Source organism: Spermophilus citellus (assembly GCF_964194105.1).
Source record: "Spermophilus citellus genome assembly, chromosome: 1".
NCBI classification, from domain to species: Eukaryota; Metazoa; Chordata; class Mammalia; order Rodentia; family Sciuridae; genus Spermophilus; species Spermophilus citellus.
The window spans coordinates 187,994,711-188,012,942 of record NC_138182.1 but is presented as its reverse complement, the minus strand read 5'-3'; the positions used below and the strand labels follow the sequence as shown (position 1 = coordinate 188,012,942).

The window sequence follows — 18,232 nt, the reverse complement described above, 5'->3', positions numbered from 1 at the left end:
AAGAACATTAGCTTGGGTGACTCCATGCTGACTTTAAGTCTAGGATTTGGGGCCCAGGGTAGGAAAGGAGCCTAGTCCAAAACAGTGGCCTCTTGTAATTTTTATTTAAAACACACATACGTCTTACAAATGAGAGAAAGAACACTTTTCAATCTGAGAAATTAATCTTTGCTATTCAGTAAAAGACAATAGATGTAAGACTCGTGAATGTAAACTGTCTCTTCCCAGGTCTTCAGTGTTTAGTGTGCTACTCTTATATTAGTGTGTAGCTAAATTTACTTTATGTAGTCACATTTCCTATTATTTCAACAAACCAGGCAGGCTTGTTGGTTTCTTTCTTAGTTTAGGGGAAAAAAAAGTAATTGATTGGCAGGAGAAACAGAAACCCTAACAAATTCCCAAGTTAAAGAGAAAAAGAAGAAACTGGGGATACAACTTTGGTGTTCCTAGGCAATAAATTAGTGATATGAGATAAAATGGTTGTATTCTACTTCTAATACTCAGCAGTAAAAAGAAACAAACCCTTCATGTGCACAACATGGGCAAATCACCAAGCAATTAGGCTGAGTATAAGAAGCCAGATAAAAAAGGGGCATGTACTATGTGGTTTCATTTATACAGAATTATAGACAATGCAAATTAACCTGAAGTGACAGAAATCAGATTCAGTTGTTGCTTAGGGATGATGTGGGAAGGGGGACCAAAAGACATGGGAAAAGTTTGGGGGTAATGGAAATGTTAGCTCAAATGTAATGATCACTTCATGGGTGTATAATATAAAAATTTATAAATTCTACACATTAAACATGTAGTTTAATAATATACTATGGGTCAGTAAAGCTGTTAAAACACCTACTCTGTCTAGGACCAGTTCATCTCGGGAGACACAAGAGTAGGCATAAATACTCTCTGCCCTCAGGGAGCTTACAGTCTAATGGGAGAGAGACATTAATCATCATTGAACACCTTCATCTTTGGACAGCTTCAGCTGTGATCAGCACAGCGAGGAAGGGAAAGGTACATGGTGCTATGTGAGCTTGTTTTGGAGGAGATTTGACCTGGTCCAAAAAGGTGTTCTTGAAGAAGTGGTGACTAATGAAAAGACTCAGAAGCTCACAGTTAGGAGACCATCTTCAATTCTTATCGAATCCACGAATCACACATGTTTAAGACAACATCAGCAGGTGCTCATCTACCATGGATTGATACTATACCATCCCTATATACTAGTATTGAAGATGTTTAGCTCTGGGTACAATAGTTTCCTAAATTTAGCTGCAGGAGGCTTTGGCCTGAGAAGGTTTTATGATCAATGGCTGATCTTACATGGTTACATACTCTCAGGTTGGAAAGGGTAAAGTTATCTGTTTAGGTACCACATTTGTCCTGGAGAGGAACAGCCCACATTCTGCTTCATCTTGATGGTCTCTCTATTCCTACTAGGGAGAAGATGAATCGGTCACCCTCAAATCCTGTACACGGAGGAAAACAGACTCTATTGAGAAGAGATTTTGTTTTGATGTAGAAGCAGTAGACAGGTGAGTCATTTTCTTAGGAACAAATATTGCTAAATTTGGATTTCTTTCCTTTTCCTTTAAGTCAAAATTTTCTGCTTTTTTCTCCTACCCTCCCTTCTTTATCCTCCACCTATATCCAGTTTGGATTAGACCTTGGGCCGTCACTGATTGTGAGGATCAGTGCTGCCTCCCCATCTTTTAGGTTCAGCAATGAATTTGATTTTAGCGTCTTACATACTTAGGGTATGTGTTATGTCTCCAAGAGATTGGGTAGATGCTTAAACAAAACTGTTTAGCCTGATTGTAACTTTATAAGGTTCCCCCCCCCCCTTAAATAATACAATGATTCTAAAGGAATTGAGCCTAGTAACTTGGGAGGCTGAGGCAGGAGGATCCCAAATTTGAGGGTTGTCTCAGCAAATATCTTAAAATTAAAGAGGACTGAGGCTGTAACTCAGTAGTAAAACATGCCTGGGTTCAATCCTCAGTTCCAAAAAATAAAACAAAGCAAACAAATAAAAGGGACCTGAGATGGAAGAAATTTTATTCCAATTTAATAAAAAGCTTTTAATGAAAAAGCTTTCAGTGGCAGCATTTCACCTACCACTGTGCTCATCCAGGAAAGATACCAATCACTTGCAAAATCAGTCTTTGGATAGAGAGCTGTGTGTTGTATTCCTCAAGATTTATAGTGTGTCTCATTAAATTGTACCATTTCACGGTGTTAATCTGGTTTGACAAGATTCCAATTCTTTGAGACACTTTACTTGGCAACAGGTTAATTCTTTCAATGAAACCCACGTGGTAAGCTTATTTAAGCTGCCTGTTCAAGATCAGCAATGCTAGCACTGAGATCCTTAAATCTCAGCATGATACTCATGTAATACCATTTAATCTCTTTCCTTTAGTTAAAGAAAAAAAAAAGCTGCCTTCCCTGGGAGATTTACCTATAACCATTACTCTGAGGTCTGGAAGGTTCTGAGATAGTGCCTCTTGCACTAGAATGACTTCTGTGGCAAGTGTCTGCTCTGTACTGTGGCTGCTGAAGGCTGAATACCCTTTTAGCCTAAATTAGAAGTTCATGGAAACTAATTACATCTTTTGAGTAATTTAATCATTCTGTCTTTGGCTCTCAAGCTAGACAACTTAGGTCCAAATTTTGACTCTGTTGCCTAGTTGCCATGTGACCTTAAACAAGTTACTTAATCTTACAGAGCCTTGATTTCCTCATCTGGAAAATGAAGATAGTAATAATACCTAGTTCATAGGATTGTTGTGAGGATTCTGAGAGATAATACATGTAAAATGTGGCAAGGTGGCAGATAATAAAGTGCTCAACAAGTATAAGTTGTCATTTTTTTATCACTGATTAACTTGTCTTGCATCAGACTCGATATATCCTTTCTCTTTTAAACACAGATTTGTAAAGAAAAGAAAATGCCCCACTCCTTCACTATGTGTGGTCCTGTAAGAGAGGAAGGTAAAGGAGAAGGGCAGCTCCGGGCATAATTTAAATTTGGATAGCAAAGGACAGTTGCAAAAAGCCATCCTCCAACCAAAACTGGTTCTTGGTTGTAAGCAAATCTGCAATCTGGATGTTTCAAGCACTCATAGATGTATCTCTATTCAGATACAGAATTAAGGGAATCCATGTTATTGGCATCCTTGAGGAGGTTCAGAAGATGTGTTTGGGCGGATGTTCTTATGCAGGTGAAACATTTATTTCCTAGAGCTGATCATGTGCATGGTTGTTTGGAAGAGGGCACACCTTGATTGGCAGCTCTCTGGCAGGTTGAAAACAAGCTCAGAGATGCTTCTGAAGCTGCATTGTTTTCCATGCCTTCTTCCAAGGATTCCTGAGAAGTTGTGGAGATTTGCTCTTGGGGCAGTTAAAACTCCCTGTGGCATCTCCCTCTTGTTTCCACCTCGCCAACACTTCCAAGCACCTTCCCTCTCTTATCATGCCTACAAAACCTTTTCAGGACCCTGTCACAAGCCAGGAGCACATGTTCACGCTTCACACACAAAGAGTTCTTGGGAAGTCAGTTTTTCCCCAGTGTCTCTGGGTCCCTTGGTGTGAAGTGGAAGCATCTTGGGCAGATTCAGAACCAGGCTGCTGAATCTCCTGTGAAGCAGGAGGTGAGTGGACAGTTCCATGAAAACCCTTCTCTCAGTTTTTTCTAATAGGTCTCATGGGTTAGGTTACATGTTGGCAGTATTTTTCTTCTGTTTCTTCTTCCTCCTCCTCTTCCTCCTCCTCCTCCTCCTCCTCCTCCTCCTCCTCCTCCTCCTCCTCCTCCTCCTCCTCCTCCTCCTTCTTCTTCTTCTCTCTCTCTCTCTCTCTCTCTCTCTCTCTCGTTGGTTCTTTTTATATAATATTAGGATTCATTTTAACATGATTATGAAAGCATGGACTATAATTTGCTCTAACTTAGTCCCCAGTATTTCCCCTTTCCGTCTCCTCTCCTGCCTTCCCCAGTTCCCTTTCCCCTACTCTACTGATCTTTCTGCTATTTAGTTTTTAAAATTTTTTATAGTTATCTCTTGTGGATGTACATGATAGTGAGATTCACTGTGAAACATTCATATATGTACATAGGAAGGAAAGTTAGGTAAGAGTCATTCCCCTGTTCTTCCTTCTCCTGTCCCTTCTCCTTCCCCTGTAGTCCCTTTCATCTAGATCACTGATCTTTCTTCTGTTTTGATGGAATCCCTCTACTCCTTTCCTTCTTTTTTCCTCCCTTATTTTGGACTAGCTTCTGAAAATCAGATCTTTCTATATTTCTTCACATATCTAGAAGGGAATTAGGGTGACAAGGAAAAGGCATTTCCCTGTGTCAGGTGGCAGCAGCCTGGGGACTCTGCCTGGAGTCCTCTTCTCTGGGTGACTCTTGCCCTCTTCTTCAGCAAGGAGGGGACTGCTGCTAGATGCCTGCCATCTTTCAGCCTGGGCCTCCTGTAGGTTCCTCACTTCCATATGCTGTACCACTGGCAGGGGCTCAAAATGCAAGTTTAGCACCCAGGAAGTGGACACAAAAGAGGGGATGGTTATATTTAGAGGTTTGCAGTGTTCCCAGAATATGTTAACTCTGTCATAAACATGGAATACGTAGACACTGACATACTGGCTATTAATGTGGTGTTTTATCAAGATAAACATGTTAAATAAAGTGTCACTTAAGAGTATGAGATGGCATGGATTTTGAAGGTTAAATCCTTTGAACCTTTAGACTCATTGCTGATATGTTATTTTGTAACCGAAGCTGTAGCCTTTACAAAGGGCTATTCCAGGGGTCAATTGCAAGTCCATGATATCAGTATTCCTTAATGTTGGTGGGAATCACTTACAACTATATCCACTGGGTGCTTGCTAGAACCATAGATTCCACTCCCTGCCCAGGACCAACTTTCAGGGACTGACACACTTTCTAGCTTTTTAGTTATTCTTTGTTCTTACTAATGATTGGTACACTGTACGCCATGTGTTTGACAATACAGTTTCATCAAAGCACATGAAAACATTTTTCTTATTAGAAACAAGCAACCATAGCAAATCCAAACCAAACAAAACCCCTAAACTCAGGCCTTTTTATACAGCTGCTTAGTAATATGCATGTGGAGGAGAGAGTACCTAATAAATAGAGGGGGTCATTTCTAGTCCACCTTTGAAGTTAAAGAATGTTAAAGGGGAGGAGGGCAAGGAAGCTGTAGTATCTGAGTGCTTTCCTATGAAGGACACCTTCATACATTGTCTCATGTAATCCTCATTCTAACTGATGAGGTGGCTACCCTTTCCCCATCCCCATGCTGCTGCTAAGGAATCTGCTGTTTAGAAGGGTGAGGTCATTTGCCCAGGCTAAGGTTGGAAGTTCATAGAAGCTCATTCCACCACATGTTGCTGCCTCAAAACTTAGAATATTCTAGAAATATTCCAGGTGATGAGCCTGGTGCCACCAGTGGGTGTATTTCAGAGACACCATGGAGCGTTCAACTTTCAGGCTGTGGAATCTATGAAGTGCTGTTCCCATTCTAATTATTTGCATTTGACATCATAAACTAATGGTTCAATAAAACTAAAGCTGTAAACTTTTCACACCTACTACTCTGTGACCTTTGGAAAGACCACACATAATTAAATTAAAAGAGGTGATATAGGTAGAACATACTGCCAGGCATGTGGCACTTAGTTGGTGTTGCATGAATTCTGTCTCTCTGACATATATGTATCCCCCCACCTCTTCTCCTACCTTTTATTTTTAAGGTGGCACCTTTTATCAGTGGAGACTAGCATGAGTCAGAGAAATCAAAGTATTAGTGCTGTTTTATCAGCTGATTATTTTCATTAAATCTCAATGCATTGCTGTCAATGTGCTAATCCTCAAATCATGGTGAGAAAGGGTTAATTACTGAGCCATAGGCCCTATATAAAGAACTGTTATGACTCTTTGATCCATGAATTAGCTGAAAATCAAATAAAGTCTTAATCCAGGGCTTTGGATTTAGATCTGTGGTTCTTGAACTTTGTGTATCAAGGATCCTTTTAAAATACTGAATACATCTGGGTGTGTTGGTGCACACTTGTAATCCCAGCAACTCAAGAGGAGGATGGCGATTTCAAAGACAGCTTTAACAAATTTAGTGAGGCCCTGTCTCAAAATAAAAAATAAAAAAAGAGCTGGGATAGCGGGATGTGGCTCAGTGGTTAAGTGCCCCCTAGGTTCAATCCCTGATACCCTCTCCACCAAAAAAATTCACTAAATACATTCTCAGATATCTACCTTTAATTCTTCTGAGTTCTTTTAACATGGCTTCTCAAAACTAGGCCTGTCCTCTTTCCCCTGGATACTATACTCTTCCATATTGGCTTCCACATTCCTTCTGAGGCCACATCTCACTCAGTCCCTTTTCTCTGTTACGTTTGCCCTTTCAGAGGTAGTTCCAGGAAAGGTTCAGACCTGAACTGCTGAGGTCTCCTGGATTATTCTGAGCTAATATTTCACAGGCTAATATTAGCTTTTCATGTCTTTCCTTCGAAAGGATTTTATTATTCCAACACTGAAAAGTTAAAGTTAGTAGAAAATCTTTTTATTTAATCCTAAAGCAAAACTTGTTTAAATCCAGGTGCCATGTCCATCAAATGAACATGGTGTTTCTTTGAATTTCCCTTCAGATTTCTTTTGAAATTCAGTTTCAGGACTCTAGCATTTAAAGTACGGTATGAAATGGCTTTCAGTAGATGTCTATGACTTGTAGTGGTTATGGGGTGTTGTTAAAACATGCTCCAAAGGAGAAACTCTTCTTATTTTCTTAGAAGGTATCTGTCATGGGTTAAATCATGTCACAACCAAATTCATATGTTGAAGTCCTAATCCTGTTTCTACAAATGTGACTTTATTTGGAGATAGCCTCTTCATAGAGGTAATCCAGTTACAATGAGGTAATTAGGGTGGGCCCTACTTACCACATCTGGTGTCTGTGTCAGAAGGGAAAATGTAGATACAGAGACAGACATACACACAGACAGATGCCTTGTGAACATGAAGGCAGAGATCAGGACAGTGGTCTCTGAACCAGGAAATTCCAGGTTGCCAGCAGCCTATGAAAGTAGGAGGAAGCCATGGAGCAGATTTTCCTTCACAGATCTAAAAAGGAACCGGGCTTGCCAGGACCTTGATCTTGAACTTTCAGCCTCTGGGCCTAGGAGATGGTGCATTTCTGGTGTTTAAGCCATCCAATTTGTGGCACTTTGTTATAGCAGCACCAAAAATGTACACAGTACTGACTAGGGAGGGCGACTCTCTGTGAAGCAGCACCCATGTCCATGACAACCTTTTCAATGGGTGGCTCAGTTCTCCTTCAACAGTACCACTTCATAAAATTACCCATTTACATAAATTACCTTCCTCATTCTGGATACTCCCTTTTTTTAAATAGTAGTCTAAGCTTTTAAATAATTGCCCTTTTATACCTGAATAAGGTGTCAAAAGACCCAGACTTTGAAGGTTTATGTTTTATATTGGTTAATTGACTAGATTTATATCATTTTTTCCTTGAAGTAGGTCAACTCCGCTTGAATGAGTTTAGTGTACAGTTCCTGGGTGAAGAATGGGCATGCAGAAGCAGCCTTTAGTGGTGGTATGTGAGTTACTAATAGTTGCCAGTGTCTATGGAATAATTAACTCCACCATGCAGTATCTCATGGAAATTAATGAGCAAATATAGGGAAAATATTTGTTTAAGCTAAAGGATCATGGTGGTAGTCATTTGCCAGCATCCTTGGATTTGTTTATTTTAAACAAATTTCTCACAGATGTAAGTAACACATGGATATTTTCTTCCAAACGTTTTCCAGGAGGGGCCACTAAACCATATGGAAAATTATAGAAACAAAAGGCATCTTGTGATTCACTGGATCAGTGCAGTCTCTTGGGGGGCCGTGTTTATACTTGGGGAAAGGAAACAATTAGGATGCTTTATTTTTTTTCCAGGACTAGCTGGCTCCAAAAGAAATCCATCCATTTGAAAATCTTATGTGTGTTAAATGCTCTTTCCCCCATCGTCGACATTCTCCAGAGGTGGACAGCAAGGATAACTTGTTAGAGATGGCCAGGGATGAGGGATGGAATCCAGGGCAAGACAAGAATAATTGTCTTCATGGAGCTTATCTTTGAGTATAGGATGCACATTCACACACACCTACACATGTACATATTCAAGCAACTCAGGATAAATACTGACATAAACCCGGAGGGCTGGAATGCTGTTGGAAAATGCAACAAATCAGGGGCCTTAACGATTGCACTCTTGCTGAGAATAATAGCCTGATTGGGTATCCCAAATCCATTTCCTCCCTCCCTGTCTCATATTAATAAGCATAACTGCATGCCAGAGACTCTACTGACAGTCGGGATATTACATTTTCTGAAGCACAATGAATCTATTGGTCTGTCTATCTTAAAAGCCTCATCTGTTTTTTTTTTTCATACTAATTTGAAGTCCTCCTTCTTTTGCAAGTTTTCTATGTATAAGAAAGGGGAGTCAGTGTTCCACTGAGCCAGTCCCAGTCTAGCATAGCCATTGTCACCTCTGTCTCCTTCTATCCACCATGTCCCCTGTATTTGCATGGTAATGGCCTTTTCTTTGTACTGGTTGGGTGGTAAATTAGGTGTGTATTTCATATACCTGTGCTCAGTTCTAAATATTGTCTTAGGGGAAGCTTTTAATACAGTACTACGTGCCTGTGGTGGTTCAATTTTGTCTTCTGGTGAAGCAATATTGAGATACACTATTTTTTTTCCTTTAAAACTTTGGTGAAACAACTAGAGGAACTTAATCGAATTAATTGCTCCTCAAACTAAAACTTTAATATGTATACACATAATTTTCATTTGTGTATATGTAGGAGGGAAAACAGGAAAGTGGAGGATTGGTTAAAGTCAGAATAGTGGAGACTAGAGTTTTATGGAAAATCTGAAAAATTGACTTGATCTCTCCAGTTAGTCAGCTCCCTCATGTCAAGTAAATTTCAGAGCAGGCTGCATATTGCAGATGAAAGATCCAAGCGGCCCCAAGTTTGAATTCAGCATCTGTCCCTTATTAGCTGCATGACTCCTGGTGAGTGGTTGAACTGCATTTATAAGATGGGGTTAATGGCACCTGTCTTGCAGGGCTGTTCAGTAGATGTCCAGTGTCTGAAAAGGTTGTGCCTTTGTTTTTCTTTTTTTCCTATTCTATAAATTCTGGTACTTTATTGTTATTTTGGCAAACCTTAGTTCTGGGAGGTGTTTCTATGAGCCTGCTTTTCTTTTCTTTTAAAATTTGTTCTCATCAGTTCTACATGACAGTAGAATGCATTTTGACACATCATTCATGAATTGAGTATAACTTCTCATTCTTCTGGTTGTACATGATGTAGAATCACACCGGTTGTGTAATCATATATGTATGTAGGCAATAATGTCTGATTCATTCTACTTTCCTTCCTACCCCCACGTTCCTTCCTCTCCCTTCACTCCCCTCTGCCTAATCCAAAGTAAGCCTGATTTTTGTCCTATAGTATATGACTCCTCAGTTCATCTGTAAGCTGAGAGTAAATACAGGTGCATTGAAGGTATACATGGAAAGAGATTGCTAGAGAAAGATTCTATTTTCAAACTATTTAAACAATGATTTTATATTTATATACATTTCTTATAAAAAGATGAAGTTTTATGCCCCCTCCAATTTATGATCTCAAAAAGAAGCCATTCTCATTGTAATTAAAGTAATTCTGACTTCTGGGGTATGTGATATGTGTGCACACACTAGTTTGTGTCTTTGTAACTGTGTTTTTGTATGTTTTCCAGAAAGAATCATCTTATGTAATAGCTGCATGACTGTATTCAGCCTCTAGATGGCAGTTTTGTATATATATTGGTAAGGATAGTTCGGTTGAAAATTAGCTGTCCTTTATACATTGACAATTAGGAGTCAGTGGAGTATGTGTGTGTGTGTGATCTGTAGAAGTGATCATCATGTGACTGTTACTCCTTAAGGGAAAGGTATTCTAAGTGACTCATTCTTTGTCTAGAAATTCCTTCCTCCCACCCATTCTCCTGGATCATTCATACCCACTTTCCTGCAAAAAGCCCATATTCTTAGTTAGGCTTCTGTTTAAACCTTGCCTTTTAGCTGTTTTCTGAACTAAAGTACAAGGCTCTTGGCTTCAGGGACAGCTTATCTTAAGATGGTGAAGACAGTCCATGTGTGATTCCACTGTCCTGTGTGCTGGGCCGTTGGACTTCTATCTCTTGGTGCAGCGTACCTTTATCTTGTGCAACAGATGAATCCATTTTTCCTGGTTTCAAACTTCCCCTCCCTCCCCTTCTCACCCCTTGTTTGAAATAATATTTGATTTTGCCTTCCTGCTGGTTGGATTGGAGTGCTGGTCTCAATGCCATTGACATTTCAGGCAGGAAATGGCTTTTTCCTTCCTCCGAGGGTGTTATACTGCTCTGACTTCCATGACATGAGTTGGGGAGATATTGTACTTTCTGAATTGCCTCTTGGCTCTTTTGTAAAATAAGCTAGCGGAGCAGCTTTTGAAATCTTTAGAATTCATGTATTTAAGTTAGAACTTATCATTGTTTTTTTGTTTCTAATTAAATGAGAGTGTTTGCTCTTTGATTCTGATTTAAGAACGAAGGGGATATGATGGTTAAAGGATTTGATAGGAAGGTGACTAGGGCAATCATGTTTCTCCTTTTTAATATGCAGAGTGAAATTTGGAGCTTTAATGATTGACTATACCCATTTATTTACCAGTTTCTAGATATAGACTGTTTGTTTTTACACATAGCAAAAATGAGGTGAGGGGGGATCTACACTAAAATTTTGCTATTATATAAATTCAAAGAAGGAAGTACTCAACCAGTAAATTCCACTTATGTTCATTTCTGCTCATTGTGAAATAGAATGGTAAAAATGGGGTAGGGATAAACCAGAAGATATATTTTCTTAGTTTGTTATTAATAAATGGTAAGGGATATTTGCATTCTCTGTGAGTCTCACTTCATTCCATCAATTAATAATGCTTTCTCCTGGTGAAGTGTGTTAACCTTTGTTTACTTCTATGTCCCTGGTGCCTGTATTGTAGCTGGCACATAATAAGTATTCAATCAACATCTATTATATTTAAGGGCCATGCGGTTGTGCTAAAGATTTCTTTGTCTACATTTTCTGGTGTTTTGTAACTTCAGTCTCTAAAACATATAAGAACTTATCTGATGTGATTGGGAATGTTTACTTTTTACACTGTTGTTATTGAAATGATCCTAATTAGTATAGGACCTTTCTTCTAAGAGGTCAGTACTGTTGACTTTAATAGGTTATGACTTACTCATTCATCAGGATGAAATCATTTCTAAGTAGTGGATTAGAAGCTGTTTCTAACTATTTCTTAGGGTGTGTGAGAGGGGGTTCCTCTCCTTGAATAGCTGGTCCTCCAGGCTCCTGGGGTGTATAAGTAGCACACACATGGCGGCAGTATAATATAAAAGGAATGGATTTTGCTTCAGAGTCAGACATACCTGGGTTCAAGTTCAGATGCTGGTGTTTAATAGCAGTATAACACTAAATAGCAAGTGATTTCTCAGAGAGCCATTCATTTTTCACTTTTAAAAAAAGGCACAATGATAGTACTTCCTATAATTATTGTGATAAATAAGGGATAATTTAAGTGAAGTCCCTAGCATGGTGCTTGGTACATGAAAAGTAGTAGATAAATCTTAGGTATGGTGTGGGGGGCACAATTTGTAACTCCTGGTTTTTCTCTTCTCTCTCTCTCTGACCTGTTCCCCACCCACTCTACCTGGCATATGGTCCCTCTGGGACTTGCCCTTGTACTCTTGTTTTCCCCATAGAGGCATTGTTCCTGTGTCTCTATCCAAAAGCAGAATCCTACAGATTTTAAGGAAAATGAGACTGAGCCTATTTTCCTTGGGAAGATATAAAATTTCCTACACATATTCTCTTATTTTGCTACTTTTCTGCTCTTTGTAGACATTTGAGTCTTGTAATCTCATAAACAGAATGCAAAGGTTGTCATTCTCCAAGATTATTCGCAACAGCTTTGGTCATATCTGTATAAATGAAGATCTACTGAACCTTGAACTCTTGCCCTTGGCCAGGAACTGCTAGGCATTGGTTTTCCTGCTCTGGAAGTTGTAAAGCACTTTTTATCAGTGGATGGCAGGTCCATTTCCCATGCCCCCATCTCCCTGTCATCCTACATGAGCACAGTGGGACAGGTTGTGCACACAGGCTGTGAAAATGTGTATTTCTGTGAGTGCTGTGGTCCTTCTTATCCTCTGAACTTGGCCCTTATAGTGTATAGTAGTGTGGTTGGAAATTAGGGAATGAACTCTGGTCAACTTAAGATTTAGTTTTACAAATGAGAAAACCCCAGATCTTTGGATATTGATTTAGAAAGTACTGTTAGATTCTGATCATGTTTGTTTCAGTGGGGTGGAGTTAGTTCTAGCATTTCCTTGTCCAATAGGAAGTGGGTAAATTGCCAAACCACTGAGATCACTATTGTTGACTCAGATTCAGGAATAAGATTAGGAAAGCTGTCGAGGAACCCTGGAATCAGCGCTGTTGAGAAGGCCATGAACTGACATCAGTGGTCCCAGGATCCTGGACAAGTTGTTAAATGATGTATTGCTTTCCACAAACTCTTTTTGGGGGGCAGCCTTGGAGGAAATAGGCTGGTGGGCAACAAGGTGCTCTGTGATAGATGGAGAACCATTTTCTGCCTTGTTCTCGGAGTGTGAGCGTGTCAGCCTAGAGAAAACTGCAGATCCTCGTTCCTGCTTCTCATGCTGATCCAGCTACAGCACTAAACAAGGGCAGATTCAGAGTGAAAAGAAGGGAGGGAGCTTCTTGGCAGATTTTCTAGAATTTGCTAGAGATCCCTTCTGTCTTCATCAGCTACCAGGCATTAGTTTTTAAAGGACCACTTTGATGCTTCACTCAGGAGGAAAGAGGAAATGGCCATGATGTCAGCTGCTATGTTCCTTCAGCCCTAGCTGGTTGCTTTGTGGTAGAGGTGTGAGTTTTGGGGCTGTGTGTGAGTGTGCTGATGGTGGCGTCCTGTGTGTCAGCACCTGTGGGATATCTTATTCCCTTCTTAGAGATAATACACACTTACCCTTCTCCAGCCTTAATTTTGATGCTACTCCATACCTGCCATCCTCCCCTATTTTCCCCTGTGAGAACCACTAATTTGGGGAGTATTTTCTTTGGGCCTGACACTTTGAAATGCCTGATACACTTCTCATTTAACTTTCACAGCATGCCCTGAAGTGTAACCCTGGTAACCCTGGTAACCCTGGTAGACAAGTAGTTGAACTTCTCTATGCTGCTTTTCTTAAAAATGCAGGTCGTTTGAGTGGCAGAGAGCAGAGCTGTTGCTTGTCTACCAGGGCCACTCAACTAGGAAGCCATTGAGTCAGGCTTACTAGTGAGGTTTTTATTGGTGAGAAGTCATAGCTCTCGGGTGTTTAAAAAGCAGTTTTTTTAATTGAGGTGTAGTCATAGTAAAGTGAACAGATCTTAAGTCTGTATTATTATTTTTCTTTTGTGTTGCTGGGGTTGAACCCAGGGCCTCGTGCGTGTGAGGCAAGCACTCTACCAACTGAGCTATATCCCCAGCCCCTCTTAAATCTGTATTTTAATAACTATGGGCACACATCTGCATGCATGTGCACACACATTGATGTAACCTCCTGATCAAGATACAGAACATTTCCATTGCCTCTAAAGCTTCCTGTGTGCCCTTTCCCAGACATTTCCCATACCCCTTTCTTAAACAGAATCACTCTTCTGACTTCTGTTGCGTGGAGTTTGGACATCAAATAACTGGAATCATATTGTTTGTTGTGTTTTGTATATTGCAAGAGTTTGAACATCAAATAACTGGAATCATATTGTTTGTTGTGTTTTGTATCTATTTTCCCTAATCAAGTCTGAGATTCATTCATGTCACACTTAGCAGTAGTGGGTCCTTTATAGTTGTCTATAGTATTCCATTCTTTTAATTTACAACCTTTTATCTATTTTCTTATCAATTGATACTTTCATTGTTGCTATTTTGGGGCTCCTAGGAAAGAAATTACAAGCATTCTTGAATGTGCCTTTGGTGGATGTCGGCACTTGTTTCTCTTGGTGATCTATGTAGAGATAGAATTGCTATGTCACATGGCAGGTGTCTGTTTAGTTCTAGTAGATAGTACCTAAGTGGTTTTATCAACTTTTCTGCTGTATGAGCAGTGTATATGAGAGTCTCAGTTGTTTGTCATCCTTGTTACTATTTGGTATCAGTGGCCTTGTTAGTGCTATCAGTTCAGGAGGGTGTTTGTTATATCTCACTGTGGTTTTAATTACATTCCTCTAATGAGTAATCATTTTGGGTCCTATTTCTTATTCTTATTTGCAATTTGGAGGTTCTTTTTTATAGAGTGCCTTTTAAATCTTTTATTGGATTGGGTTGTTTGGTTGCACCCCACCCCCTTGTTTATTTGTAGGTATTTATTTTGGATGAGCATCTTGTTGGAGATATGTATATATCACAGATATTTTTTCTCTCTCTGGTTTACCTTTTCATTCTAATAGCTTTTGATAAATACAGGTTCTTCATTTTGGTGAACTTACCTGTTTTTTTTTCTTTATGATTAGTGCTTTTCATGGTCTTAAAAACCAACTTAGTTGCCTTTTCATTCTCTTGAATGTTTTAAGGTAGAAAAGAAGGTGGAGAACTGCTGCTAGAGAAAGTAAGCCCCAGCCACACTGGTACTCTTGGATTCTTGTTTGAAAATTGACTGTTTGCCTTGGGTGATAATCCAAGGTCTCATATTTAAAAAGCACTTTAGTTTTACAAAGCCCTTTATCATTCAATCCCATGGGTTCCTGGGCAGGAGCACACTGAGGTGTTTGCAAGAGTGCTTTTTTGTTTTGACCCTGAAGACTTGGTGGTCAGCTTAAGTGCTCTGGGGCTCGGATACCTTTCATTTGCCACAGGGGTGTCATGCACAAGGCTTTGTAACTTGATAGCTCTGTAATTATGGAAAAGGTATTGAGCCTTTCTGAGCCTTGGCTTTCTCATCTGATAAGTGGGGTAATGAAAATATATTTACTGTATGATATAGCTTTGAAGTCTAAATAAATGAATTTATGTGGAGTGCCCACACAGTAGCTGGCACATAGTACTGGACTGTTACTGTTATTTTTTTAAGGTATCTAATAGGATCACATTTCTTCATGGAGCTTAGAAAGAACTTGATCATTTATCCATTTCTCTTTCATTGTTTTATATTTCCCTTTCTCATTGCACATCTTTCCTCTCCCCCACCTCCCCCATCTCTCCCATCTCATTTTTGCTATGAAAACTCACCCACTGAAACACATCCCTAGTCCTCTTTATTTTTTTCAAATTTTGAGACAGGGTCTCACTAAATTGTTGAGGCTGACCTTGAACTTGTGATCTTCCTGCCTCAGCCTCCTGGGATGACAGGCAGGTGTCACTGCACCTGGCCCACAAGGATTTTAAACATGAACTAAATTGAAAACCTGTAAGAAAAGGAGTGAAAATGTGCTGCTCTGAAGGGACTGACATGGAAGTATAGGACCACTGAGGGTTTTGTTTTGTTTTGGGGGGTGGTGGTTCATAGGGGCATAGGGAACATAAAAATGGAAAGAAATCATTGCTTGGTTCCCAAATAGAGTGTTGATTTTTTAACCTTGTTTCTAGGAAATTCACATTAAGTAGGAGATTTGTGTAATAGGGGTTTCAATCATAGTAAGTACTAGAAACAATAGTACTATTTCCAGATGTACATTCTAGAGATTGAGAAAAAATTATCTGAACTTGGGGTGGATGATAGGATTAAAACTGAGTGTGTTAAATGCATTTTACTCACCATCTATCATCTACTCCACGCCATACTCTCCCTTCACCCTCCAGAAGCGAACAAGATCACATGTGGAAAAGAACTTGTATTTTGATATATCTTCTTGAGATGAAAACAAATCCTGTTGACTTTCCTGGTCACCTAGGCCAAGTGACCCACCCTTTACAGCCTGAGAGTTTGTTTGAACTTCCTCTTTGTGGCTCTGGGTGGAAATTTCTCACTGTGTGCCATGAAGTTGATATGACATCTGCGAGGCCCCTGAGATCTTGGTATTTAGGCATCTCTTGTGCTCAGACTGTTTCCTAACAGGAAATGAACTGGAGATGTGTTGACTCCGTGACCTCACTGTAGAGAGGAGGGTGTCTTTGCTCTCCAGTGTGGGGTGACCAGGAAGGAAATGAGTCGGGTGGAGTGGGCAGCCCAAGCTTGGACCTCAAATTTAACCAGGATCACCTGGGGTTAAAATCCAAGTTCCCAGGCCCAGCCCAGAAGTCCATATTCAATAGGGTGGGGTTAGGGTGGGGTTAGTCTGGGAATCTCCATTTTAATGGATTACCCAGTTCAGAAGTGGGCAGTACAGGGACAAGACCTTGAGTAACACTCAAAGATCAGGTTCAGGGACTTGAGAGTTCTGCAGTAGACCATAGCTTCAAAGCCATCAGCTTCCAAGTATCTGCACTTGCCTTTTTTTTAAATTTATATATAACAGCCGAATGCATTACAATTCTTATTATACATATAGAGCACAATTTTTCGTATCTCTGGTTGTATACACAGTATATTCACTACAGTTCATGTCTAAAAACTGGAACAAGACAGGGATGCCCTCTTTCATCACCTCTATTTACATAGTTCTTGAAACACTGGCTAGAGCAATTAGACGAAACAAATTAAAGGGATACACATAGGAAAAGAAGAACTCAAATTGGCACTATTTGCTGATGATATGATTCTATACCTAGAAGATCCTAAAAGTTCTATCAGAAAACTTCTAGAATTAGTAAATGAATTCAGTGCACTTGACTTTTTGAAAGGTGAAAAGGGAGAATCAGTCCACTGTGTCCTCACGACACAGGATCTGTTTTGTGGAGCCCTGGCTGCCAGCACAGTCTGTATACACTCAGGGAATCTGGTACACTAATTGGCTGATAGTGGGACATGGGCATTTGGATCTGAGAAATGAGAATTTCTGAGAAGTTAAGGGAGAGCCCTTGTAGGTACTTGTGGTGAGTGGGGTTGTTCCATCTTTGTAGTCATCTTTGTGTTAGATAGTGCCAGCACCCAGTATGGCCTTCAGAAGAATGACCATCTCTCAGGAATCACTGTCCCTCCCATCCTCAACACACACCCCCTCCAGCCATCCACCCACCCTCTCTCACCCCCACACACTCTCCCACAACCTCACCCCCCACACCCCCATGTGCTCATATACCCAGGCACATGTGCTCACTCTTCCCATACTCCTCATAGCCCCAAACCTCCGTACTTACATGTTCACATCTTTGAAAACTTTTTTCTCAGGGGAAGTGGAGGGATGATCAATGAAAAGATGGAGACATAATATTTAAAATATGCTAAACAAAAACAGGTCTGTCCTATTTATTGCAACTGTGGACATCAACCAGGAGCAGAGAGGTTCTAGGAAGGTTGAAATGAACAGGCTTGTGTGTTTGGGGGCCCAACCTCATGGGTTTTTGTACTGAATTGCTTGGGGTTCTCAGCAGAATTTGTGGACTCAGATGGCAATTGGACTTAGTTCTCACTCAGTAGATCTCTTCCTGCCTTTCAGGCTTTCTCAGACTTAAGTCTGAGAGGGTTAAAATCAGCAACTCTTAACTTTTTTAAGGTTTGCAGTACTGTTTGAGATTTTTTTTTTTAAACTGGGGATTGAACCCAGAGATGCTTTACCACTGAGTTACACCCCTACCCTTTTTATTTTTATTTTTAATTTTGAGACAGGGTCTTGCTAAGTTGCTGGGGCTGGCTTTGAGCTTGTAATCCTCCTGTTTCAGCCTTCCAAGTCTCTGGGATTACAGGCGTGTGCCACTGTGCCTGATTCCTCTTTGAGAACCTGATGGATATTTTGAATTGCTCTTACAGAAAAATACATAAGAATTTGGAGGGAAAGTGGTTATGGTTATGGACAGTCCGGGATCTCTCTGTGACCCTAAATAAAGGGCTCCTACCTCACTCAGCAATTGAGCTCCTTCTGAGGTCATATTTATGACGCAGTCCTCTTTCTCATGGAGTACCATTCATAATGGGAAC

The 18,232-nt window shown here is 40.1% G+C and overlaps 1 protein-coding gene across 3 annotated transcripts in view; it reads left to right on the top strand.

The window, feature by feature from the left end:
* The window catches only part of ARHGAP26 (Rho GTPase activating protein 26), a 426,612-nt gene that overhangs the window by 145,339 nt on the left and 263,041 nt on the right, over positions 1-18,232 (top strand). For all 3 annotated transcript variants that reach the window (XM_081295152.1, XM_081295154.1, XM_081295153.1), the window contains exon 10: positions 1,444-1,538. In XM_081295152.1, the coding sequence (XP_081151278.1) occupies positions 1,444-1,538 (95 nt within the window). The remainder of the gene's footprint in view (positions 1-1,443; positions 1,539-18,232) is intronic.